The sequence below is a fragment of the Accipiter gentilis genome, chromosome 3, assembly GCF_929443795.1.
Source record: "Accipiter gentilis chromosome 3, bAccGen1.1, whole genome shotgun sequence".
Taxonomy (NCBI): domain Eukaryota; kingdom Metazoa; phylum Chordata; class Aves; order Accipitriformes; family Accipitridae; genus Astur; species Astur gentilis.
In genome coordinates, this window is record NC_064882.1 from 46086583 (window position 1) to 46112340 (window position 25758).

General features: G+C 43.3%; 1 protein-coding gene across 9 annotated transcripts in view; it reads right to left on the minus strand.

The window, feature by feature from the left end:
* Nucleotides 1-361: 361 nt before the first annotated feature.
* SLC4A11 (solute carrier family 4 member 11) overlaps nucleotides 362-25758 on the minus strand; it is a 93519-nt gene continuing 68122 nt past the window's right edge. For 8 of the 9 annotated variants that reach the window (XM_049834902.1, XM_049834912.1, XM_049834893.1 and 5 more), the window contains 9 exons: nucleotides 24893-25025; nucleotides 24508-24581; nucleotides 19663-19912; nucleotides 18817-18923; nucleotides 17496-17664; nucleotides 14452-14625; nucleotides 10152-10347; nucleotides 7832-8001; nucleotides 362-4710 (listed from right to left, as the gene is read on the minus strand). In XM_049834902.1, coding sequence (XP_049690859.1) covers nucleotides 4647-4710; nucleotides 7832-8001; nucleotides 10152-10347; nucleotides 14452-14625; nucleotides 17496-17664; nucleotides 18817-18923; nucleotides 19663-19912; nucleotides 24508-24581; nucleotides 24893-25025 — 1337 coding nt within the window. In that variant the 3' untranslated portion in view covers nucleotides 362-4646. The remainder of the gene's footprint in view (nucleotides 4711-7831; nucleotides 8002-10151; nucleotides 10348-14451; nucleotides 14626-17495; nucleotides 17665-18816; nucleotides 18924-19662; nucleotides 19913-24507; nucleotides 24582-24892; nucleotides 25026-25758) is intronic. The other variant, XM_049834949.1, reaches the window with a different exon arrangement.

The following is a 25758-nucleotide window of genomic DNA, read 5'->3' on the forward strand; positions in this document are numbered from 1 at the left end:
CACAGCGGGGATGCCGGAGCCAACTTCCAGAGAAGGGCTGGGGAAGATGAGAGCTGGGTCAGGAGGTGACAGAAAACGGCTTGCACTGAAGTTTTGGGGGACAGACAGAAGAGATGAGCTTGAGCCAACCCTGCTTCTGCCTGTCAATCTTCCAGGCAGGTAGAAACACTACAAGGGGCAGATACAGAACATGACGAACAAGAAAAAAGTTTGATTGAGGAGTAACATGTCAACAGATAGTGTAGATGCAAGCTTAGTGGGACACAGACTGGAAAATGGTAGGTGCTTTTGGTGACATGGCATGTCTTAGGTCCCTTTTTTGTTGCTGAGAACTCCAGAAAAAAAACCAAACCAACCCCAACAACCCTTCCCTCCCACTCCCAAGCATTCTCCAGCTATATCCAGCTTTGGCCAACTTCACGGTTCTTCAAAGAGTGTCCGCAGAACATGGTTCAGCAGCAGCTTCTAGAGCAGCCAAATAAGATATGCAAAAGTTTACAAAGTTTCAGTCTTTTGGTAAAGCTGGGGATGTGGACCTTTTGGTGAGAATTGTTTGACCCACAGTATACGGAAACGTGACCATCTACTGTATTTCTTTTCAGAGCATCCCAGTTCACACAGGTCATCAGGAAGCACGTATCACATCCCAGAGTCATTGGGCTCATCTTGAAGCATTTCACCAGATGGCAGCTCTGAAGCAAACCAGCTGAAGTCATCTACTCCATCCCCATCCTTTCACAGCAACGCACCGATGCATATCCAAGTAGAGCTTGACATTTATTAATAGTTTCAAATGTTGACGCCAGAGAATTTGGGGATTGTTGCTAGTGAAGTTGTCAGATTCGCCTCCTAAGCAATCTAGAAAGTGCTATGCTGCCTGGTCAGCAGTCCATGTTTACACCAACTTTCCTTAATTTACATGGAGAAACACATCTATTTCCATACATAGCATGTCAACAGTATTTTTGAAGGCAACAAAAATAAGTTTCAGACCAACAAAACTATTCAGGTATAAATCCAATTTTAATTGTCAAGCTAACTTCTAGCTCCTACATTCAATGCAAGGATCAAAAACTACAAGTTTGAGAGTAGAAGTTTATTCTATCCCCCACTTCTGATCGTTTTGGCAGCTGTCAAAAGGTAATTTCCAAAATCCACTTGTTTCAGAAGCTTTTTACTACCTTGCGGTTCCAGGTGAACATCACGGACTCTCTTAATAGCTACGAACATCTTTCAAACCCCAGTTCTTTGGCAACAGTTATACATAGCGTTGTGCGTATATAAAGAGCTTATAATAAAACTTCTTTTACATTCTAATTGTCTTAACCTTCACAGAAGTATTAAAGTGCTCGATCAACTCTGAACAAACTCTCCTTCCCTAGGTAGCCTACTTCCTGGAAACGCCTGCACTTAAGTCAGCAAAACCAGAAGCAAACAAGAAGAGAAAAGGTACTTGTCTGAAAATAAGTCCTCCGCAGGATCATTACAACCCTTTATGAGACAAGAGGCCTTGAGTCTCGCATCTCCCTTCTACCCACGCATTGAAACATGGGTTCAAATGTTTGACCAGTCTAAGCCAGCACAACTTCTTTTCCCGAGTTGTGCCGATTTCCCTTCAATTGATTCTTTGGCCCCTGACTTCTGTAGAAAGAGAAACCTGCAAAACAGAATCCTACTGATGCTACAAAGAAAATACAAACACTGAAGTCATACTGGTAAAGCAACAGCAATAAAAGATATAAACAAGAGCTGTGATGGATATTTAATCCCCTCAAGCTATCCGGTTGTTAAGCAGTCTCAATTAGCAACATTTGACGCTATCTGAAATCAGTGCTTTCAGAGAGGCTTTGAATAGGGACATTTTTGGTCCTTTTAAGTGGGTGGATGGAGGATACATCTCAAAACTATTTCTGCTGGCAAGACCTGCATGCCAGTTCACCCCACTATGCTCTGTGCTGGAGGAAATTTCACCCAGGGCCCCTGCTCTTCCTCAAAGAGTCACATTCCCTTGGGCACATTCTCTCCTTCCTCCAGCCACAGCATCCACAATATGATTTAATCCATCCCACAAGGTGCCTTCTTCCTGCCAAGAGCTGAGACACCAGAAACACAAGCCCAGGACATGTGTGTTTAATATCTTACTCAACCAGAGGATGACACTTTTGATTCTAGTTTTGGTTAAATCTTTTGACATCCGTGGGAAAAACATGTTATTTAAGCATCATCAGGCCTTTGCAATCCCTGCCTTACAACAGGTACTGAACTGTTTGCTGTCACCTGCTCTTTTTTCCATTGACTGAAGATCAGACATACTCTTACCATCTCCGCCTTTACGCTGCCCCAAAATCCTGTTTGGTGACTGTTTGCCCCGTTTCTACATGCAGACCTTAGTAACAGCTATTAGCGATCTCACCACAGAAATGACTCAAAAGCCAGGAAATATTGACAAAAGCGGTCAGAAACCACGCATGGATTCACACCTGCTGCCACGCCGCTTGCCAGACACGGCATGAGTTACCCCTGCTGCCTCCAAGACCGACTGAAAGACAAATACATGACGTTACCTGCTTTCATGTATCGGGGTGGTCATCCTGACCCTGAGACTTCTCAGCAGTCCCACAAGAGTTGGCTGGTGCAACACGACGCTCATGCTTTCAAGGCCACGCGACACTGTTTTTTGCTTGCTAAGCTGAGGGCTTTCCCCTGCGATTGCTCAGGGATATATAAACCATGGCCACGTTCTTGGGAACACTCTTACTGCTCCCCTCCATCAAGTATCAATACAAAGATGAAGGGTTTAATAAGAAAGAAAAAATTTAGGTTTTCATACCTGTTTTAAAGCCGTAGGCAGCTACATTAGCATGAAATACCATCTGATATTTAGTACAAATACACCGAATCTTCAGTGGCTTGAGTCTGGCTTAGTTTCAGCATAGGTGCTTTTTACCTGATGCCTTCCTCCCTCATTACAGAGTTGGTCTTCCTCACCATGCAGAGGAACACCCAATGGGTAGGGCATGTGCTGATATAAACTCTGCACCATTTACTGGGCAAGCAATTGGTAAGAAACACTTATCTGTGCTAATAATATACGTGTTCCATTTTATATTACTCTTCTTCCCTCATTTCTACTGTTTTGAAAGTTCATTATCTTCAGGGGTCCACATTTTTCTTCACACTTTACCTGTGATCTGTAGTGTGCAGCAAAGGGCAAGCACTGAACTAAAGGGCAGCTTGTTTCACAGTACTCCAAATAAGAAAACTGTCCATAGCACAAGCAAAATTAAATAAACGGAAATACAAAAAGACAGCAGAAGTTAGATTCATCCAGAAATATAATATAACATCTGGGAGTGGGGAAAACCAGAAATTAGCTACAAAACAGAAACAATGAAATGACCAACAAATATTGATGAGGCGAAAGAGGACAACTTTCACTGCATGCTGTACATAAAAATTAAATGCAAAATTCACATGTTGGAGCATCAAGACAGAATGATGAAGGTCTCAAGCCATGGGAAGAAAGCAGCAAAGGAACACCTTGAATAAAAGCAACACATGAACAAAAACAGCAACCGAGCAGCTTCAAAAGGAAAAAAGTGACCATATCTCAAATGAGAAAAAGCAGCACTGAAGCAGAACACAAGCATATGGTCAAGACATCACAGGTAACACTGACTGCACAAAACACTTCTGATATTTTGAAAGAATCAGGCCTATTTGTATATCTATGCAAAATATATACACAAATCCATATGTATATATGTACACATAGGCACTACTGTACATATGTATATGCAATCATTAACAGAACTGCCCTTTAACAAGTTTCAGCATCTGACTCTGGGTGCAAGCAAGAATGTTGCAGTTGTGCAACACTACACTTCTGTATTTGATTACTGAGAAGTAATGGTAGAAAGATCCAAAATTCCCAAATAGCTTAGACCCAGATGCGGTTTCATCAACATCACCATGCGAGCCCAACCTCTGAACTTTTCCAACCCTCTTTGTAGGAATTCAATATTCATCCAAAGCTGTGGATTGTATCAGTACAAATTATATCTGTTTCCAACCCTGCTAATCTGAAGAGATGGCCAGACATCTCTCCTGACATCAGTGGTTTAGCACGAGGCCATCCCACCCTGAATACCAATTTGGAAATACTAGATGCATGGGAAATTAAATTCAAAGGCCAGAACAGCACTGTCATTCTGTAAAAGAAGGGCTGGTTGCTGTCCTTATAGTGTTTTGGAAGAAAGGGGCATGGTGCATAAAAAAAAACCCCAACAGATTCCTTCTACCCTCAAACAAGGGAACACATGACAACTCTGAGAACGTATACTCCAACTGTACGGACAGGCTGATCTTTGGGGTTTCCAATTTTGGGATGTGGAAAGTAGCATTTTCCATAAAGCTTGCTTGCCTCACAGCTCCAAAGAGCATCGGCCTCCCAAGTCCAAGGCTGTTTTGGTCTGACACTTCAACGCTCAGTTGGTCTTTGATATGTGTGCATTACCAATGCCATATTAGAGCAGAAAGAAAGTGGTGAAAGAAAGAACTGCAGATAGATTGTTCTACGCCTCGACAAAGCTGCCTTCCAACTCCAAAAGAGCTGTCCTCGCTGCTCCATGTGTGGAGGACCCCGTTTAATGCTCTGCATCCATAGCATCCAAGTACTTGGCTTCGATGATCCTAGGGAGCAGGTTATACCTAAGATTGAACCAGAGAGATAGCATTAGTGCTGGTTTATAATCATGTAACATTTTGTCCATCCCGAGACTCTCAAATTGAGTTTGTCCGTGGCCATGCATACAAGCCAGATGAAGCAGAGATGAAGCAGGGGAAAGTAAAAACAACCGATCCTGCAAGCAAATACAGCATTTATAGGAATAACAGTGCGGAGCTCCTCCTGGAAGAAGCTTTCTCATTCCAGCTGAAGAGGAAAGAGAGCACCCTCATCCTCACAGGAGAAAAGTCACCTTCTTAGAGCCCACTGTCACCACAAAGTCTTCAAGGTGCCAAAAACATACCATTTCACCCGACCCACAGCTACACTCCTAGTTTGTGCTGGGGAGGCAGGTGCCCCCTGTTTGCTAGTGGATGGGTTACTTTGCCAAGAATCACCATTTCTTTCTACTTTCCTCACCACTTTCCCTATAGTGGGAATGTCGGCTCAAAGACCTGCATACGAGGGTTCTTTGTCTTGCACTTAATCAGCTCCCCAGGTACCCCAGGTCACTTCTTTCAGCTCTCACCACAAAGCAGCTTTAAGAGACAGCCCAGAAGCTTTGGTCCTTAGAGAAGCACCAAATATATCAGCAAGACTTGAGACCATGGCAAGAGGCTAAGGGCGGCTGTGACATCCATTCCTCCAGCTGCTGGTAAGCCTCCATCCTATCTGGTGTCTGGATTCTCCATTGGACCATGGAGACAGGGATTCCCTTGCTTTTGGGGTCTGGTTTTATTTGTTTGCGAGAACATCCTCATGAATTAATGTATTTGGGTGAGAAAGGCACAGCACTGTAACAATACGCTATGAAGGTGCTTCCATTAAGTCCTACCGCATATTTATTTTGACACTTTTCCTTGCTTGACAAGGAAGCTATTCTTCAGCTGTTAAAATAAGGCACAAAGCACTAGAAAGCCAGTTTAAGACTTGGAAGGGCTTTTCAACAGCTATGCAACAGACCCCAAACAGCACTTACTACTGAGAAGTACCAGGATCTGCTTAAATAGACCTGACATGAAGTAAAATGCTTGAGAACCATGGGAGCACAGATAAGCATCACAGAGAACTCGGAAAGAAGATTCTTCCTCTCTGAGCGACCAAAAACTAGTCATACCAAAATTTGGAATCAAAGCCAGGAACTGGGGATACCCAAAGAGATCACATTATCTCCCAACAGGCTGTTCTCTACTGCAATAATGAGAAGCCATTGTAATCCATTATCTTCCATATCAACACTACACCAGTGGAAAAAAGATGGTCCCTCACCACTGACAATGCAAATCATGCATCTAATGCTATCAGACAGCTGGAAATGTGGCTTTGAGACAGGCAAGTAACATGGCTGGTTTTCTGGATGGGACACTGAGCCATGACTCACTCATCTGGGTTTGATTCTTGACTTTGACCCCTGGCTACTGTCCCATCTCCTCCTCTTCCCTTCACTTCTTAAAAAAAGAGAAAAGATATTTCGATCTTTCATTTCTTTTACTCTGTCTCCTCTATTTAGAGTGCCAAATCTTTGTGAAAAAGTCATCGTTAACTACAGAGCTCATGCATCGTGGTGCTGCCTTCTCAGCTGGACTCCACAGAAACTACAAAAGGCAAAAGAAATCACAGAGAGGAAAGCCAAGGGCAAAGCTCTGTGTTGTGCCAGGTAGTGCCATCTCCCCCTTAGCAGCTCCCAGAAGAAGCTGCTCTGGAAAGAGAACCAAGTTAGCAATGGAGCTAGTATAAGATGTCAGTATCTTATTTACTCAAAAGAAGATAAGTTTGCACCACTAAATTATCTAGCTCTTATTAAAAAAATCAGGTTCTTTGACAGCACTCTCTCCACACTATAGGCTTATTACACTGTGTCAGATACTTGAATGTTTGACAAAGAGTGTCCCATGCTTTCTTTTCTGTATTTAGCTGCTCTGTGGCAAGACTTGCAATTCCCACAAGAGTCAATCATCCAGCACTGCACACAGTTGAAGCATTTAGCAGCCACTTAACCAGTCATCCAAAGTGACACCTATGTGAAGGGTGGGTGAGAGACTCTCACCATAGGAACAATAAGTTCAGTGTTTTCCAAAGTTTTGTTTATCTTTAAAAATCCAGCCCAAATAGCTCTAACCTGATCCTGTTGAAAGCCATGGTACTTCTGACATTTGCTTTTGTTCTAGAAAGAACTGGACCCATCTTTATCACCCAAGGAAAACACCACAATAGCTGCCTTGGCAGATGATCACACATTGGTAGCCCTGAACTTTGCAATCAGACAGAAAATCTCTGAGACTGCAAGCTCAAAGACAACCAGATATCTCTGGATGCCATGCTGGCCTAAAAATAATCAAGCGGACTGGAAACAGATCTGTTCCTTCCAAGATCTTATTATGGCTTCTCATTATAACCAAAGGATGGAGAGCATGAATGATTTAACTGGAGAATGATGGGCAGTCACTGTTAATGAACATTAAGGAAGAAACTAGTTAAATTTCTCAGCGATTCTCTCCCAAGACTGCAAGATATTGTGCGGTCCTCCCAGTTTTAAAGATACATTTTAAGACTAAATGTGACCAGTTTGACCTAACTGATCATTGGCAATGGCATTCAGCAGTGCGGGAGGTCTGTAAGGTCACCACAGCACTGGGTAAGAGATAAGGATTCCTCTTAGGAAAAGTTTCTAAGCTCTGCCCTGAGCACAGGCCTTCAGAAATCAAATTGCAAAGCAAAAAGTAACATTATCGAATACCACCTAGAGGGAAGACTCAGACTACGACTTCTCAGGAAGATCAGGCATCTCACAGGGACTGAAAAAGATGACTTATTTGCCCCTCCACTAGCTGAAAAAAAAGAGTACCTGCCAGCCCAGAACCCTTTCCACAACACCCAGTGTCAGTGAAATCACAGGTTCTCTGCACTACTCCTCCTCAAGCCTGAGCAGCTGGTGAAAAAGGGGTCACCATCACCCACTTCTAGGATCTGGCTACTCAGGAAAGTACCAGCTGCTCTTCTAGACCACCCAGCTGTTCTGCAGTTTAAGCCTAAAAACAAAAGGCATGGGAGACAGGGGGGAAAAAAAAAATAAATTAAAAAAAATGAGGCAACCAAGCATTGTACCTGATTGGGATCATCCCTATCATGATGAGCGGGAAGATCATCTTCATGTAGGGCAACGGTGACATGCCAAAACCACAGAGGATGAGGAGCTGCAGGACCTGCAAGCCGGTGAAGTAGTGGATCTTCCTCTGGGGCACTCTGCGGATGTAATGCGTCGGAGGATAAGCAGTCTGGGAAGAGAAGAATTACACGTTAGCCGCGCAGCGACCTGGCCTTGTGACTAAAGAACGTGGTACAGGCTTTTGAACATCAGGGTTTCAAGGAAGTCATCAATTTACACACAAACACACACAAAGAGCATCAGCATCAGAGTCCTTAACTCCTTAATAGGTTCAACAGCTGAACGCAGGATTTATAAGGTTAAAGCAAGTGCCTTAAACCACAGCATTGGCAGCAACACAAAGAAGATAACTGGGCACTAGAAACCTGGAGAAGAAGAGACACACCACAGCTAAAATTGCCTTTGGGAGCATCTGGAGTGCAATGAAATATCTCGATAAGTACAGTAATGAGATTCCCCTGAATAGGATTATCAGGGCTTTGCAGCAATATGTGAAGTGCCTGTTGGGGTGTGCGGGGGGAGTGACGGTAAGCAGATGCATTTGGGTATTGTTACCGCTGGATGGTTTCTCCACCTGAAACCCAGCTCCTCCTTGTTTTATAGCCTCCTGTCCTCTACTGATCAGACTCCACGCTTGGCCCTGGTGGTCCCATTTCTTGGCTGAACCCCCAGAGGGAAAGACCAGGAGATGAGACTGGGGAGGTGTGGGAAGAGGCTGTACTCAGATTGCAGTTATTTTCTCAACTCATATAAGCTATTCATTTTTGAGAAAGAAGGGGAAAAAAGTGACATTAATAGGCTAAATATCGCTCATGGTTTCTTTTGACAGTTACTTGCTCATGTCTGAGCACAGGCTTTGACTCACTGTCTATACATCAATGAAGAGTATGAGCGACTGTCTGCTGGCACCAATACAGGCTCGATGGATTTCAGATTGTGCCATGACTCATTAAAAGGTTTCCAGAAAAGGGAGATCTCCATATTTCAGAATACTTTTTAATTTTCCAAACCAAAGCTTGGAAAATTCCACACATAATTTGTACTAAAACCAGAAGTAATATTACACATACATCAGTAACTATTCAATCCTCATTTGAAAATTGACATGACAAATGTAATCTTTACCCGGATTTTACAGTTTTAACCTCTGGGATTGTTATATTAGAGATTAGCAGAGACACAGAGCCAAATGTTTGGCTTATTAAGCCCTTGACCCTTGTTACATAAGGGAAAGTGAGCTGGAGACTCACTATCGCTCCCAGGTACCTCCTACACTGCAAACAAACACCTTCTCAACACTTGTAATAGAGATGGCTCGAAAACACATCTTGCAGATTTGTTTTCAGCTCACATCAGAAGAGTTTCAATAATGCAAGTAATTTCATTTTGAGTTAAAAATCCCATCTCATGGTATTTCACAAGCCAAAATGAAAGCGTAAAATATAGCAAAAAGTTACCTGTTCTGAAGCTTTGCTGGGGAGATCAAAGATCACCATTTACTAACATTATGCACGTGCTTTAAAGTATTTTTTATTATTAGTTTAAAAATGCACGTACTCTGCAGCTGACAACATCACAGTGGGTTTTTAAAATTTACAAACACCCTACATTCAGCGAGAAATGGTTTGTGCAATTGTTTGAATGCATTTTTGGTTTGCACTCTACACAGTTTAGAGGGCGTCTTCACTTATAGCAGCTATCCTGGCTCCATTCATGCACTCATTTTTGCCTCCTAGAGATAGGAGCTCCAGAGCAATTCTTAGCAGACTGAAAAGAGAAGGATTATATCCAAGACATCACTCTGAACAAGAAAGCTCAAACTCTTTTGTGGCAAGGAAATGCAGAAAGCAATTTATGCAGAAATTTGAAAGACAGACGAGATGCAGTGCCGTTCTACGAACGATTCAACTACTACCTTTTTTTAACCCAACAATAACCACGCCACTTGTTGTCTGACACTGCATTATTTTCCCACCCATCTGTCCACTTTAATGGAAAAGACTTGTCTTGCTCACGTCTCAGTGGCAGCCAGGCTAAGCTACAGACATCAAGTTTCCCCGCCACTTTACAGAGAAAGGTGAAAGGGATACATGAAGCGCAGGTTGGAGCTGGAAATCAGCCTCTTGAGAACATGAGTTTGGAGGGTAACCCCCTTCCCAACACCAGCTTGACACATCAGCTCCTGGCACAGTTTAGTGTTAAGGTTGTAAATACAATTTCCTTCTCTGTTCTACCAGGCTGGTTGCCCAGCCTGCGTACCTGTTCTTTGAGCAGGAGAGCCACCCTTTCAAAGAGCTGGTTCCCATCGATGGAGGTCAACGCGATGTAGAGGAAGAGGCCGTAGAGGACCGGCTTTGGGATCCACTGGAGAGGGAAAGGGAGGAGCAAGAGCGAGAGGCCAACCAAGAAGTTTGCTACTAGACTCGTCAGCCGGGTCTCCTTCACGCTCACAATCCTGGAAGCAAGAAACCAGGGATTAGGGGAGTAGGATAGTGCCCCAGTATCCATGTAAGCTTATCGCTGGGGCTCACTACTCTGGGTAGGCGCAGGACACGTGCCACTCGGGAAAGGGAAACTCATCTCCAATGCACTGAGATCAGCACTTCTGGCCCCGTGCTGACACTGAGAAGGCAGAGCTCTGCTGGATCCAGGCCAGGCACTTAATCCACAGCTCAAACAGAGCAGCTGGAAAAATGCCAAGTTCCCCTTCTGCAAAGCTCCACAGATCCTATCCTGAGCTAAATTGCCCTCTGAACTAATTCTGTTTAGCACATTGCAAAAAAAAAAAAAAAAAAAAAAAAAAAAAAAACAACAAAAAAAAACACAACAAAAAAACCCAAAAACCAACCCAGGCAAGAATCCTCTTTCTGGGCAGTAATCCTTTCCTCGATTTACCCCATGCATATGCAATTGGCTTCTATCCAAAAGAAAACTCATTGACTTCTATGGGAACTAATGAACCTCTTGTAAGAAAAAAAAAAACCAAAAAGTCTGCACACTCTCGACTGCGAGTCAGCATTTTTGATGTATATGAGGATCTCCTTGTTTATATGGAAGGGAATGCCGAGAGCACTACACAGAGAGCTAGAAATTTAATTCTGCTGTGGATAATAGCAGTTGCACTGCAAATTGCCTATTACCATGCAAAACATGTAATTAATTAATGCAAATTTTCTGGAGCTGACAGACCACAGATTGATTTTTTTTTTTTTTTAATGGGGAAGGGAAGATTGACAGGAAAGCATGCAGCAACTTTCAGAGCCTACTTGGGGGGCGAGGGGAGGTTACTTTGCTTTCTTTTCACTTCAACTAAACCTCTGAGCATCTCCTAGTTTTGAAAAAAAAAAAATAACCAGAAAGAATAGGAGGAAAGAAAACCCTCATGTTTCAAGACTACTTATAAATAGAGAAAAGAAACCACAGATTTTGTTCAGATCCTCTTGCAAGTCTCCTATGTCAAGAGGCCCCTGCCAATGCCTTGAGAAGCTGAGGGAGAGTAGAGCACTTCACTCTGTTATCTGCAGACTGCTCTTGTCAGCTCTGAAAGAACTGGGACATCACCTAGGTGAATATAATTAGGCAGCCTTTCCCATTGCCTCCAGGTCTGGACCACCACAGAAATCTTGGAGATGAACAGAGCCAAGCAGCTTGAAGGGCACCTGCAAGTGCTAATTCAGAGTAATTTGATAGTCCGATAAGGAGTGGTCAGACTAACTCAGAGCTACCAGAACCACTATGAGCCTCTCAAGTGGCCCAGTAAAGCAGGAGTGAAAGGATGCACTAACTGATTTAGCCTCATTCAGGTACAGCAAGGGTTCCCCTGGCTTCATCATTGGGCAAGCTACAGAAGCGTTTCTGCTATTTCAGGCAAAGATCTAGCCCACTGCTGGGTATGCTCGTGACTTGCAAGCGTCAGCCTGAACACGCACAAGTCTGCTAGGTTCCTTGCAAGTGAAGTCATGCAAACCAAAGAGCTCAGGATCAAAATGAGATATGAAGCCACATTTCAACTGGATGCAAGTCTGCACGTATGGAACAGCTCAGAGTAGCAGCCCTTTGGTAATGGATTTTTGAAGTTCATGAAATTTTCTGCTGTCATCTCTTGGGGATGCAGCAATCACAGCACTGAAGTGTTTGATCACATAAAAGATGTACTGCAACTACTACTGCCAGCTCCTTCTAATGTCAGGTAAAGTAGCTTGGAAGTTCTTATCAGAACATAATTAAAATTGCTCATAATCAACCAAACAGGAGATCTTTAAAGCTGAAGTTCCCAGCCTCAAATTAGTCTTCTACCAATTCTAGCACCTTTCTTATTTCCAGGGTAAGGACTTCACATTAAGTCAACAGAAGAAACCCTGTAATTTGCCTATGTTCAGAATCTGGTTTGGGCCTTGAGGAAACAGCTCCAGAAAGTCTGTGCTGCAATGGAAATGAAGTAATTAATGGAGATTAAAGAGCATAATCCAGGCTCATTTCCCCAGAATCCTTTAAATATGGCTAGCACAGGATTAGCCGTTCCTGACCTCCTCTGTATGAGTAATGAGAGCCTATTTGCAGATTGCCACATGAAACTCAAGTGGTTACTCTACAGGGGAGAAGAAGAATTTGCTTTAATTGTGATAGATCTTTAGTCTTGTTTATATCATCATCCTCACTGAGAGCTTTGATTTGAGTGCAGGAAAGGAGCCTGCAAAGGGAGCCAGCGCTGAAAGAACTCCTGATTTTCCAACAGGGCTTCAGTATGTTTCTTTTTCAGCAGAGCTGGCTAAGAGGAAAATAATAATAATAATAAAAAGGCATTGCTCAGAGCCTCCTGTTTATAGCTCAATACTTTGCAGAGAAAAAAGCTTCAGTCTCAAAGGGAGTTCAAACAACTAGGAAATCCTTGTTCCCTTTTTCACTCCCAATATCCAGTTCACAGCACTCATTTACCTACCAAATTGCCTCCAGAGGAAGAACTGTGCCATGAGGGAACATGCTTAGTGAGTTTAGGACATCCCTCAGCCCTTTCAGGATAATCACTGGAGATGTACCTAGGTTAGCATGGCCAAAGAGGGCTCTTTGATGCTTTTTTGGGGCAGCTGGGTGAAGGAGCAGAGGACAAGGGCAGAAGGTAGTACTTAATTTGGGCAGGGGACTTGACTTTGTCAAGGAGAAGCCAGAACGTGGAATCAAGACAGTGGGTGGTAAAACAGGAAAAAAGGCACCAGGTATTAAAACTGACAACAGAAGACACAGGAGGAAGGCTTGGCACACGGGTTTCAAAGTGTAAATTCTGCATCTCACCAAGAAATAGAGAGCAGAGGTATCCCAGAACAGATCATGGACACCAGGAGCAGGGGCATGCATTAAAACCCTACAGAACTCAAATTACAAAATTGCTCTTTTTGAAATAGGGTTTAGCATTTAGTCAAGACAGATACAGTTGTGGGAACAGCTAATACCAACACACACTAATGGGAATACGAGCTCAAGGGACTGATCTCCCAGGAAAGGTCTGTAAAAGCATTGCAGGGAGCAGCAGGACTCGGCAATTTCCACATGTGGAAGGTGAAATCTGTCCATCACCGACCCAAAAAACAGCTGTGCCAGGTTGGGCTGGGCCAGCTGGCACCAAGAACAGCATGAAAGCAAGACTGAAATTAAAGCTGAACTACTCCACCCCCACAGTAAATGACCATTTAGCCTCACTTTTGATAAGTGGCAACTCTGAAAATGGAAACCAAGACAGGATAATTAAAACTAACAGCATGTGAGTGGAAATTACCACTTCTGAGGTAAAAGCACTCAACTGTAACATACCAAGATCAAACAGACCAGATGATCTCTATTCTGGAGCAGGTTTCATGAAAAATCAGGCGCTTTTGGTTTTTTTTGTGTTTTTTTTTTTTTTTTTTTTTTTTTTTTTTTTTTTTTTTTTTTTAAACAGGTCTCTGATAAGAGCATGTTGGACAACTCAGAACAGCAAAAAAGCTGGTCTTAAATACAAAGCCGTGACCCGGGCATGGCTTCACAGTCACTTTTGGTTAAAACCAAGAGAATTTAATAAGCATCTCGCTTTCCTGAAACGTGGTGGAAGATGCTATGGGAGCTCTGAAATACTGCATTTTTCCTACCCTTTGTAATAACCACCAGACAGGTTTCAGGCAATGAATCATACTGGATTCTTTCTGGTGAAGACATCTGGAAAGATCTGGCCAAAGCATCTCCTCGGTTTCCACAAAGATAAACCTGAAAAAGACCTTGGCTGACTCTTCCAGAGAGCAGTTTGCAACAGAGCGGGTGGAATCCCTGCAGGCTGCTGCCAGCCACTGACAAAAGCATAAATTTGCGGCTGTCCTAAAGCAAGCGCTTTGGTGAAGAGGGATGAAGCCAGGTCACAGGCCATGCTGGCTGAAGTGGCTTCTTTTGGTGCAACTCCCCTCACATCTTCATATCTTGCAGGTCTTCAAGACGACAGCTAACTCCCCAACCACGTAACCCACTGTACCCAAAGGATTAGAAAACCACAAATGGAACCAAAGAGATCCAGAACAGCTCTGCAATTCCTACTTACGTCTCATAGATGTGTCCATTTTCAACTCTCTCCTCCACATACGCCAGGGCACGGACGTGCATTGGGGAGTGAGGGAAGGCAGCGTGGATCCACGGGAGGCCGAAGATGGACAGCCCTGTGTTAATCAGCGCAACGAGCAGGAGGTCCCAGTGATAAGCTGTTCCCTTCACCAACCTGAAATGAGGTTTTTGTTGACAGTGGTTACAACCAGTCCAAACTGTAACAGGCTACTCTTGCTGAATCTGAGCTCGAATGCTAAATACCAAAGTGCACTTCCACGCACAGAGCGATTTCACACTCCTCCTGCTTTACAGTCTGTGTGACAAGAACACGAAAGGTAAAGAAACTTGATAGTTTACTCCCAAAACAGTCATCTCCCAGAAAGAACAACGCTGAGCAGAAAGGCAACCCACTAAAATAACAGCCCATCAAAGTTTCATCAGTGTTTTGCCACTACATTTATTGCAGAATCCAATCAAAATATACACGCATATCTGCTAGCAGAGTCCCACGGGGAGAAGTTGGAAACCTGGGCACGTGTTGCCAAGATACTGACACTGAAGTTTCCCACCAGCCTTGTTTTTAACCCTGATCTCCCTCCTTCCCCACGAGCAGAACGTGTGCTCAGTATGCTGCAGTAATCCCCTAATTATGTAATTGCTACTGCAAGATAAAAAAATGGGACATGAATTCATTAAGCTTCAGCTCCTCCTTAGTAGTCAGCCAAGGAGATACGCTCCTAACTTTGATGAATGCAGGGTAGCATCTCCATCTTGTTTGTTAGGGGAGGGGGAAACCGGCAGCCTTCACCAAGGCAGCTGACCACATTCGCTTTGCAAGGACTACACAGAGAGCAACTGCTAACACTGAACTCGCATCCAGTTTAACCTTGTCATTTTTTGCAAGGTGTGTCCCTTTCCTGACTATACCCATCTGGTGCCAACTGCTCAGGTACTATGAGTAAAGTTTAGAAAAAGGCTGGGGAAGGATTCAGCTCTCAGACTTTGATACCTGACTTAAAGGTCTACAGCTCTGTTTCTGCCTGGACAACAGAGCAGTTGTCACCCTGACACAAGGGATCAGCTAAATTGCTCTCCAGGCACCATCAACTGGAAAGGGTGCACCATTTAGGTGTCTTCATGCCACCCAAGCAAGCTCTGTTCAATACCTAAGCAGAGGCTTGGAGCCATCTGAGATGCTCTAGAACATGAGGAGCCTGGAGATAGACGACATGACCCAGCACATGAAGATCTATACCTAACATCTGTCGCAAAGGGCAGCAGATGCCATTGTTTGGGCAGCAGAAGTCTTGGGTGGGGTTCGGTTTTGGAACAAAAAGACTCGTCTCACTGGAAGCGCTCACCTCCATTGACTGAGGTGGCCCTGGGGTGACTAGGTCAGGTAGATGTCTACATTTCAATGCCTCTGAAGCTGGAAGGTGCTGGCAGGAAGGGTGGGATTGTAAACACGCTTCCTCTGTTGGCTCACATTTTAAAAGCACAGACCCATGCTCATGTGCTGCTTTTTCAGAACAAAGACATCTCCAGCATCCCCAGGGTTATCATTTGATTGTCCTGCTTGCCCTTTTCAGAGGGCTTTCTATGTACAAAGGCCATACATCTAACGGCAGCATCATTTTAGTCCCCTTGGGACACTGTTTGGTCTCAGCAGTCTTGCAGCACTGTGTGTGGTCTACACCTGCTTTGACCAATGGATAGGCTCCACTGAGCTTGTCTAGCTCAACACAGAAAGATCTAGATGCCTCATCCTAGGTTATCTTCACGCTGCCCAATCAGCTCAGTATTCCTTGGCCCTTCCTATACGCTTGCTTTGATTATTCTTTAGCAAAGCACAACAGTGGACTTGCCAGGCAAGCATCATCTTTTCCCCATTTTTCCTACAGGAGGAAATCACTATATTTGGTAAGACACCAAGACAACACATTCTCCATTCAGCTGGTATAGATGACACTATTTTTATTTTGTGATGGTACCACAGACAGAAGGTGTCAAGTCCTATTTCTTCTGTCTCTAAAAACCCATGCCCTCATACCTAAGCTCAGCCCTGTAACAAGGCATTATGACGAACTCCAAAGAATATTTTACATTTCTTAAAGACACTGTAGTGGAAAACACCAAAAGTTTAGAAGAAACTCATGTTAGGAAAGAGATGACCCACTTACATTACAGATTCATGCAACACTTAAAGGGATATAATAAAGATAAGAGGAAAAAAATTGTGCGGTCGAAGAAAACCAAATTAGCGTAACTGAATTTGAGCTTGTCTTCTCTCCCCTAATTCAGTGTCACTCCAGCTACAGCATGGAGAATGCTAATGTACATTATGCAAGGAGAGAACCCTCCCACACATTACATTAGCAAAGAATCCTCCGAGACATGGTAGTTTCCCTGGAAAAGTCATATACGTTCATTCTTGATATCACATCTGATTGCAGTTGGCACAAAAAACATCAGAGGGAATATTTTAATAATGCAACATCTCAACTCAAGTTTGCACATAAATCAGACCTATCAGGCATTAGAAGCACTGTTTTACTTCACTTCCACCCTTTCAGTTGGAGACTAACAGCTCCAAACACTTCTTTTCTGATGCTCAGCTGCAGCTTATCACACTATGACATTTTTGCAGGTCATTGACTTTTCATTTTCAAAAAATTCTCTGTACTGCAAGAGCAGTGCAAGCATCCACACGTGTCAGACACTCCCTAAATATCTGGAGGTACATCCACAGACCTCAAACCATAAAAAAAATATCTATGTAACATTCACACGTGGGCAAAGAAGAAACAGGCTGATGTGATGAGCTCATTGTCACTTTACACTTTTGACTCGCTGCCACAATAGTGGGTTTGGGGGGTAGCGAGGACTTAGGCTGTAGAGTTACTTTCATCTGTGACAAGAGAAGTTCTGAAGAACATGTCCTGAATATCTTTTCTGATACTCGGGCAAGCTTTGGACAAGCAGTGCTGGGAAGAGACTTGAGGGTGTCCCTCCACAGAGTAAGAGGAGTACCAAAAGTATTACCTGTTCTCCGGGGCATTTGTGAGTGACGCCACGATGTTCTGCTCTATGAAGAAGAGCATTGACAGGAGGAACCCCAGACCCATGGCGCTCATCACTGACCCGATGGAGAGGGACTGGACGGGGGCCAGCACGAACAAGCTTTCAGATGGGTTGTAGTTAAATTTGGACACTGGAAAGAGAAAGGGAACAATGTTAGGAGGCACCTTCTTGTCCAATCATCCACATGGACTCAAGTAATGTTTCACCCACACTGTGAATTATTGGGAACCGAGGCAGCAAACCAGGCGCGATGCTCTGGCATGTGGGAGCCAGAAGGCCATACAAGACAGGCTCGTCTGGCTGTTTTAGTTTATTTTTTTCCTTCATCCTCTTAGAGCTTGGCTGCCATCCTGATTTGACAGACTACTGCTAGTTCTAGTGAGGCATTACATGTATTTGAGCAAAACAAAAGAGGGAAACTTGTTTTCCACAGATGCAAGGCGTTTTTAGATTAGAAAACCTTATTTCTACCTAGCAGCATATTCCTCCTGCTCAGTTAATCAACTGACAGAGGCAGTTTAAAACTTCCTCATACCCAACAAGCTGTGCAAGGCATTTTAGTATAAATGCCCCTACTTTTCTGCCATTGGAAGAAATCCATGACTAGGGATAAATCACACATGGCCACACATCATTTTACAATCCAACTGGATGGAATGGCCATCACAGAAAAAAACCCATTTCTTATTTGTTTCCATACATTTCCTCACATCACCCATTCACGTCACCACAGGACAATGCAATTCCTGTCCCCATTATCGCTTCCTGATATGGAAAAGTTGATCTATTTGGCCAATGAATGGTGTCTCATTTTTAGATTTCCTTGTATAACTTCGAACTGCCCAGATGCTCTGCACCATTTCACCTAAATTAGGAAAACGTAAACTGGAGACAAAGAGGATAGACTGGGATCATCAACTCTACGTCTGTATGACTGGCAACAACCCTTCCTGCCTGCTAATTACTCTGCCCTTTGTTCTTTGCCAGAAATTGTTGATCCTCTTTATTGTAAGAGATACGTACTTTAAATTACATGGAAATGAAAAGACACACTGGAATAATTTGTCTAGAGACAAAACGTCACTCAGCCTCGTTTGATTACGGTTTTGAATGAATTAAATCTAATATTGAGGAAATCTGTGCTCTTGAGGCCGTGGGAGGTACACGCAGTATTTGTGAAGTTATGTTGAAGAACTTTGCTGTTTTTTAGCAAAAGCTTCCTAGGATTTAATTTCTCTTTTTCATACACCCCAGTATTCCAGAGAATAAAAACATAACTTACTTTCAATTTCCTTGAAGATGTAGGAACCCACAGCAGAGAAAGTCAGAACTGAAATTGGTAAGGCACAGTCGGACAGAATTTCACGTACTCTCGCATGCAAATATGGGCTGCAATTTAAAGACAAAAAATTTCCATCAACCGCACACGGTAGGGACAATAATGCTTTAACAAGTGAAAATTCAGTCCAATCTCGCAATTCTAAAGAGATACTCGGAATGAAGAATTAGTCTTTAATTCAGCCTTAAATCCTCTGGAATCTATGGCCTTTGAAGGTTGATGAATGCATAAGCAAAACCCACAAGGAAACAAGAAACTAAGATGCAAGCTAGAAAAACGTCCTCCAAGCACCAATTTGTGTCTCATTTCTACTTTAGTTTAATTGCTTACTCAAGCATTTCAAATGAAGAATTTTAAGGGCAACGGGAGTAAAACCCAAGTTAGAGCTGGGCATTTGAATCCCAAGAGCACACTGAAGGTATGTCCCCAGTAGACCTTCCAGCACCATCAGGGATTTTTGCCCACCAAAACGGTTCAATGCCTATCTGGGGGGAGTTACAGGAGTTCCAACATGAAATACAGGGTTCACCCAAAGCTTTCTGAAAAGTCACTTGCAACGCCAAACCAAATACGGAAGGGCATTGTCCAGTGACCGAACATTTTGTTCTGCTGCTAACATTTTCCAGGTGGCCAGCCAAGTTCATCTCTGGCTTTGGCTTCCAGCACCCCTAATGGAAGAGTTCCACCTGAGTTTTCTGGGTTACAAAATTAAGATCTAAACCATTAGCGATTCCTCAGAGGTAATATGAAATAATCAGTAGTCTGAGCTCTAAGACTGAAGTAACTCACCTTTTCTTAAACTGATAGAGCGTATGACCAAGCCAAAGGGTACCCAACATCAACATGAGACTAAGGACGGCAGTTTCACGTCCATAATGCACATCATGCGTGCCTGTTTGATTCTCTAGGGACATGGATCTGCTCACTGATGAATTCATCAAGAAGGTGGTATTGATGCCGAGGCTTGGAATAGCATCAGTTCGTGCTTTTTCCAAGTAACTGTCTCCTGTGCGCCCATGGTAGTAATATTTCTTAAAAACTGTACAAACAACCAACAGGCAAGCATTAGGACAGGTTTGTGACAATCAAAGCAAGTAAAATAAAGTGGTTCATTCTTGCTTGATCATGCAGGATTAACATTATGCTTCACCAGGTTTATAGCTCTACCCCTCAAACCAGTGAAAAGAAATCAGGAGAGCTGCTTCTCTTACAAAGCCAGCACTTTACAAATTTATTTTTCACTTATTTTAACGGGTAAAAATTAAATTGCTATAAAGCAACATGTTTGAAATGTAAAGACTTCCAGTGCTAATTATTTATATGATTTTGTTTCTAGCACTGGAATCACTGCTCTTAAAAATATATAAATACATACACACACGTCTACTTTCAGCAGCCTGGTAAACAAATTCCATCAGGATCTCTGAAAAACTTAAGAGCAGCCGGGCTGCACAGACTACAAATTGTACAGTAATTACTTTTCCTCTAAGGCTGGTCCAGATTTTAAAGATAAGTGTTGACGATATGCAAAACCTGGCAGAACATTTAAGTTTACACTGCAAATTGAAATAGAGTTACAGAGCACCTGAAGTAAACCTGTACAAGTGAAACACCCAGTAATGCCTCTGGAACTGTCTGTAAACGTATTAGGTTAGCTCAGAAGCATTAATATAAGTAATTAACAATTGTAAATAGACTCTTGCTCTTGAGCATTTAGACAGCTGTGTTCCCATTTCTATGGCACTCGCTGGCTCCGAGCATATAAATGTGGTTTGGGGACGATTTCACCTCTTTGGGGAACAAGAGCCTGAGGTGCCACAAGGAGCAAGTAAAACCAGAAGATGGGAGTTGGGCTTTACAGCCCATTTTATGGGATCAGATGGCAGCACCCTCTCTCCCTCATACCAACTGGGAGATACAGGAGGATGGAAACCACCACTTCAGAGCTTTGCAATCCCTTTCCTCACTTTAGTCAAAACACCCCTTTAAACTTTGCATAGGGAAACTCAAAAGTTACAGCAGGACCATCCTCTTTAGACAAAAAAACCAACAATCTGAAGCTTAGGCTATAATGCTCCTCGTAACATTTGCCCCCACCCCCAAATACTAATCAAGTTTCTGAAAACCCCAAGCACCTCAGCTTTTCCACCTGCAGCACCTACAGGGAAAGCAGGCAAAACAAACTGTAATTGTAAATATTTGAAAACAAGCAAGCCAAACTCTAAACATTCTCACAAAGCACAATTAGTATTTGCAACCACTGTGAATTTGGCCGAAGCGCAGTTTCTGTTCCTGCCGGTTTGGAGCTCACCCCGGTGTAAAATGCCCCACATTTAGCCATGCTGCCATTTTAACAGCAGTAATAATCTGTCCTGTACCACCCTTATGTTTTAAAAGTAGTCCGGGCATTTGACAAGTGGATGGGGTCAGTAGGACATGTAGGTCACGAGAAAAGACCAGATACTTCACATTCAGTACTTCTGCATATAAAATTAAAGATCATAGAAGGTTTACAGTTCAAGATTTAACCTTTCAATTTGCTTTCAGCAGTAGCCAGAAATGAGGAGATCATTGCACTTCTAAAGCACAAGAAAGGTCCCCCCGCAAATAAGGAGCAATCTCATTACGATCTCCGTTAGCACTGCATATTTTTGCATTGCGTGCTACGGAAGAGGCTCTGCTATCATTTCCTCCCTCCATCCTCGCAGCTGTGTCCAGCCCAGGCAGGACACCCACGCCTGCTTTGCAAACAGGTAAACTGAGGCACAGAGCACTGCCATGACCGGCATACGAGCACAAAACAGGTTATTGGAGGACTTGCAGTTTCCAGCTCTGAATGTTGAAAGACACTTTTGTCAGAATAAAAATGATTATGGTAGTATTTCCTGGGGATTAGCAGCTGGCCGGGGCTAAAAGCCTGTACACCATCTCAGCTGACCCCAAGTCCTAGAGACACAATTACTGAGCATGTGATAAACCCACAGCACACACAACTCGGCAACTATGCCGAATGTATTTGCATGCCTCTGTATTTAGATTTGGACTTGAACGAGTAAGAAATAAGTTACTTTTGGGGGCATCTAGGGATTTCCTCCATTTCCCACACTTGGCTATATTGCAATAATACAATTGGGGCTGAGCACATCTTTGGTGACCTGCATTCAGCCTGATCACATCTACGTACACTACTTCTCAGGCTGCAATTCAGTTTGCACCCACCTCAAAACTAGGTAGGATTGCTCCACTCAATCCTGGATATAGGGGAAGAAATCTTGGCTTTACTCTTGTATTTTACTTAAAGCAAAAAGAACGTGCCACGATGGCTAGCGGAGGCCTTCGTCCTGCACCACATACTTGCTATAAAGAATTTGATTCCTGCAGATTTATAGTTTGTTTTTATAACAGAGCTAAGTGAATCTTGTTGCCCACATTCAGAGAGCAGCAAAGCAGGTGGTGCCCTCGCTGAAACAGAGCCGTTCTCGAGCTTAGCGCGCACTCAAGTTCCCTCCAACAACATTAACTCGCTTTGTTTGCTCCAGCCAGTTCACCGCTGTTTCCTGCGGAGTGCAGATGTCAAGATCAAACAAACACAGCTTCGGTGGCTGGGCCACATGGCAAAAACAAAGCGTCACCAGGATAGCGTGAACGCACACGGCTTGATTCCTCTGTACAGTATCGCATCCCTCCCCCCTTCTTTCCTGCACATGTACGAGTACCTTGCAAAAAATCAAGGCTATGAACAGACTGAGGAAAACATATCTGAGGCAAGAGCAGCATGTGCCCTGGCACTAAGGAAGCCCAACGTCACCTGGCTAGCCATCACCAGGACACGTTTAAGAGCCTGGAGAAGATACCAGCTTTCTCTTCCTACTTAACTGCTCAACTGAAGTTTTGAGTGGGAGGAGGAGGTGGCAGCAGGAACCATCACCTCCTGCTACAAAACAGGAGGGGAAGAAGAAAGATGAGCATGCAGCCATGAGCTGCACTGGTGTCGTGTTTAAAAATGAGCACTGAGAGGGTTAAGGATAAAGTCTGCGCCCGTCAGCATCGGTGCCCTTCTGCATCTGGGAACATGGCTGGACCTGAGATCCCATCTGTTGACGCATTCAACACTCCCAGGTTCAGCTGAAGCCAAAATGAGCTGGCAAATGAGTGGAGCATTGGTTTGATTTTATTACCATTGTTCCTATAAATTCAGGCCTTCAAGTACAAGGGACAGTTACCCTAATTTGCTAACTACACTAATAAACTTCCAGGATCTTCTCCTGTCCCCGCTGCAATACTCTGAGGTATTGCTTGCATATTCCTGAAGGTCTGGCAGCCAAGATCAACGGATGCTTTCTGGATCTTTAACCTGCATCCCATTCCCCTCAGTTCTCTACTGCAGCAGCACTGTGAACATTTGCATTTGCTAATTTCTCCAGAGCAACTGAATGTTCTGTTGAGGAACATCTTAAGTGCCACAGAGAGACTATCTCATGCCTCCGGAATAGGGCACTAGCAGTACCCATTAAGCAAAGCTCACAGTCACATAGCAAGCAAGGAGAAAGCAAAGTATCCCAGAACAGCTTCTCCTTCACCAAGCTTTGTCTAAGCAGGATATTTGAAAGATGCAGGTGTTCTGCAGAGAAAAAAAACCACTCTGAATGCACAAGCAAAGCATATGCCCAAGGAGCGAATTAGGGATTCCAATGAAGTGAGGAAGTATCTCACTTCAGATTGCTTTGCAGTATCAAACCTGCTCTTTGAAGGTGTTCTCCTTGCATGTCAAGGTACCATAATGAGCCAAGCCTCAGAATCTTGAAAAAAAGGGATGTACTCAGTGTGCTTAGGTACGTCCTGAAGGATTTCAAAGAACAGCCCGAAGTTGGGGCTGTTGGACAATAGGTCATAAAAAACAAGGAATGCAGACTTGGCCAGCTCCTCACTGGGACGAAGAGAAAGGTTGTCATTCACATGGCATTTCTGCTAACGCCTTTCACCTTCACAAAGGCCTCCTGCCAATCCTGATCAGGAGGGTGAGGTACCAGAGAAATTGATTAAACCCCAAGGCTGCTCATGGATACTCACCTAAAACTTAACCCAGAAATGGGGACCAAGTGGCTGGAAAGGGCAGAATAGCTTTAGGAGCATGCTGGAAGGCACTGCAGCCCTTACGTCGCCATTTAAGAAGGGTCTCAGAGCTCACATAAGAATGGGCAATCTCAACTCATCTTTCAACTGCCCTCCATGTAGTTTTTAATAATGCAGCAAGGAACGAGATCTAGATGCACTGCATTTAAATTGGCATTTTTTTTGTTTGATTGTTTTTGTTTTGTTTTGTTTTTTGACTAAAGAGACTGGGAGCAGGGGAAGACTTTCACAGCAACATTAATATGGTTTCTCCATTTGTTGAGTGAAGACACTAATTTTTTCTCAGCGAACTGAAATTTGAGCTGATAGGAATTCTGCACATCCAGGTAAACTGCTGACACAGGGCTGCTTCAATCTCACACGCTTTCCCCCCCCCCCCCCCCGAAGCCCCTGAATGAACATGGAACAAGCAAACATCATGCATATTTGCAGCCTTGTATTTCCCCTTGACAAGGAAGCAAAGCAGAGATCTGCACCGAAAAACATTGTTGCAAGACTTACCTTTAATAATGCCTTTGAAGGCATCAAGCACAAACGTGATGGATATAAAAAGTGCAATTATTTCTTCTGTTGACCTGTGGAAAAAAACCCAGGAATTAACATAACAGTTAGCAGAGTCTGCATTCAACTTCATTCAAAGGAAAATCAGCATATTCATGCATTTACATGAAAATATACCAATTTTAGTTAGACTCCAACTCAGGAAACAAAACCCAGTGAATCTTTAAAAGCTTCTTTCAAGCTGAAACAATAAGCTGATATGATACTAGCTTCATCTCACAAAATACATTTTGCAGCAAATTTGTAATTAAGGAGCTTGGGGAATGTATAATTTTTCCATTTGCTGAATAATCTGATCAAAATACGACTTCTTAAAAATAGCTACCTTTTAAAGAGCTTCATCAGAAGACTGAAATTAAAGAGGGAGTACATCACAAGGAAAAAACTGTTCCACAGTCCTGTCCAGGCATAGAAAGCACTGAAATCCAAGTTGTAGTCATCACAGATTCCTCGGATGACTGCAAAAATGAAGCATTCACGCATCAGGTTAAACTCTTATCATTACCACCCTGTGATTCCCACCTGCTTGATGGCAAAAAGAACCAATTTCAAGACTATGCCCCAACACGCTTACAGCAGATACCATTAAACCCCTGTTCTTACACTCCTGGATGGACACTGGATCAGCTTAAACTGTTCTCCCCTTTCCCATCCCCTTCCTTCACTAGAAATGGGGAGAAGCACTTGGAAGAATATTCTCCCACACTGCTCAAAGCATCTTTCCTAGGGATCAAGGCCACAGAAATCAGCCCTTGGAATTTGCTCTTGCTGACGTTTCGGGATGCTGCTGAGGAAGGGATCTTGTACATACTTTTGCACCATGTTTACTCAGTCACCGCATTGTGAACAAAACTTAATGTCTTAAACCTCTGAAGCTACTCATAGCCCATCTGGTTGTTCCTATAGATATTGAGTTTGTTCCTTTACACCTCTGGCTCAGTAATATCAGCTTGCAGCTGTAACTGGAAAGCTATTAATCGCACCTTAACAGACCAATAATAAAAAATAATTTAAAAAACCAACAAAAAGCTTTCTCAGGCTCTTATCCTCAAGTTGGTTTAATGTAGCCACACGAGAAAACCATCAGATTAAAAAGATTTTGTCCTTGAAGCAAAATAAATGCTTCTTCTCACAAAGTGTTTTTTCTATGCAAGATGATTCCTTTAGAAACCTGAATCGAATTCCCCCCCT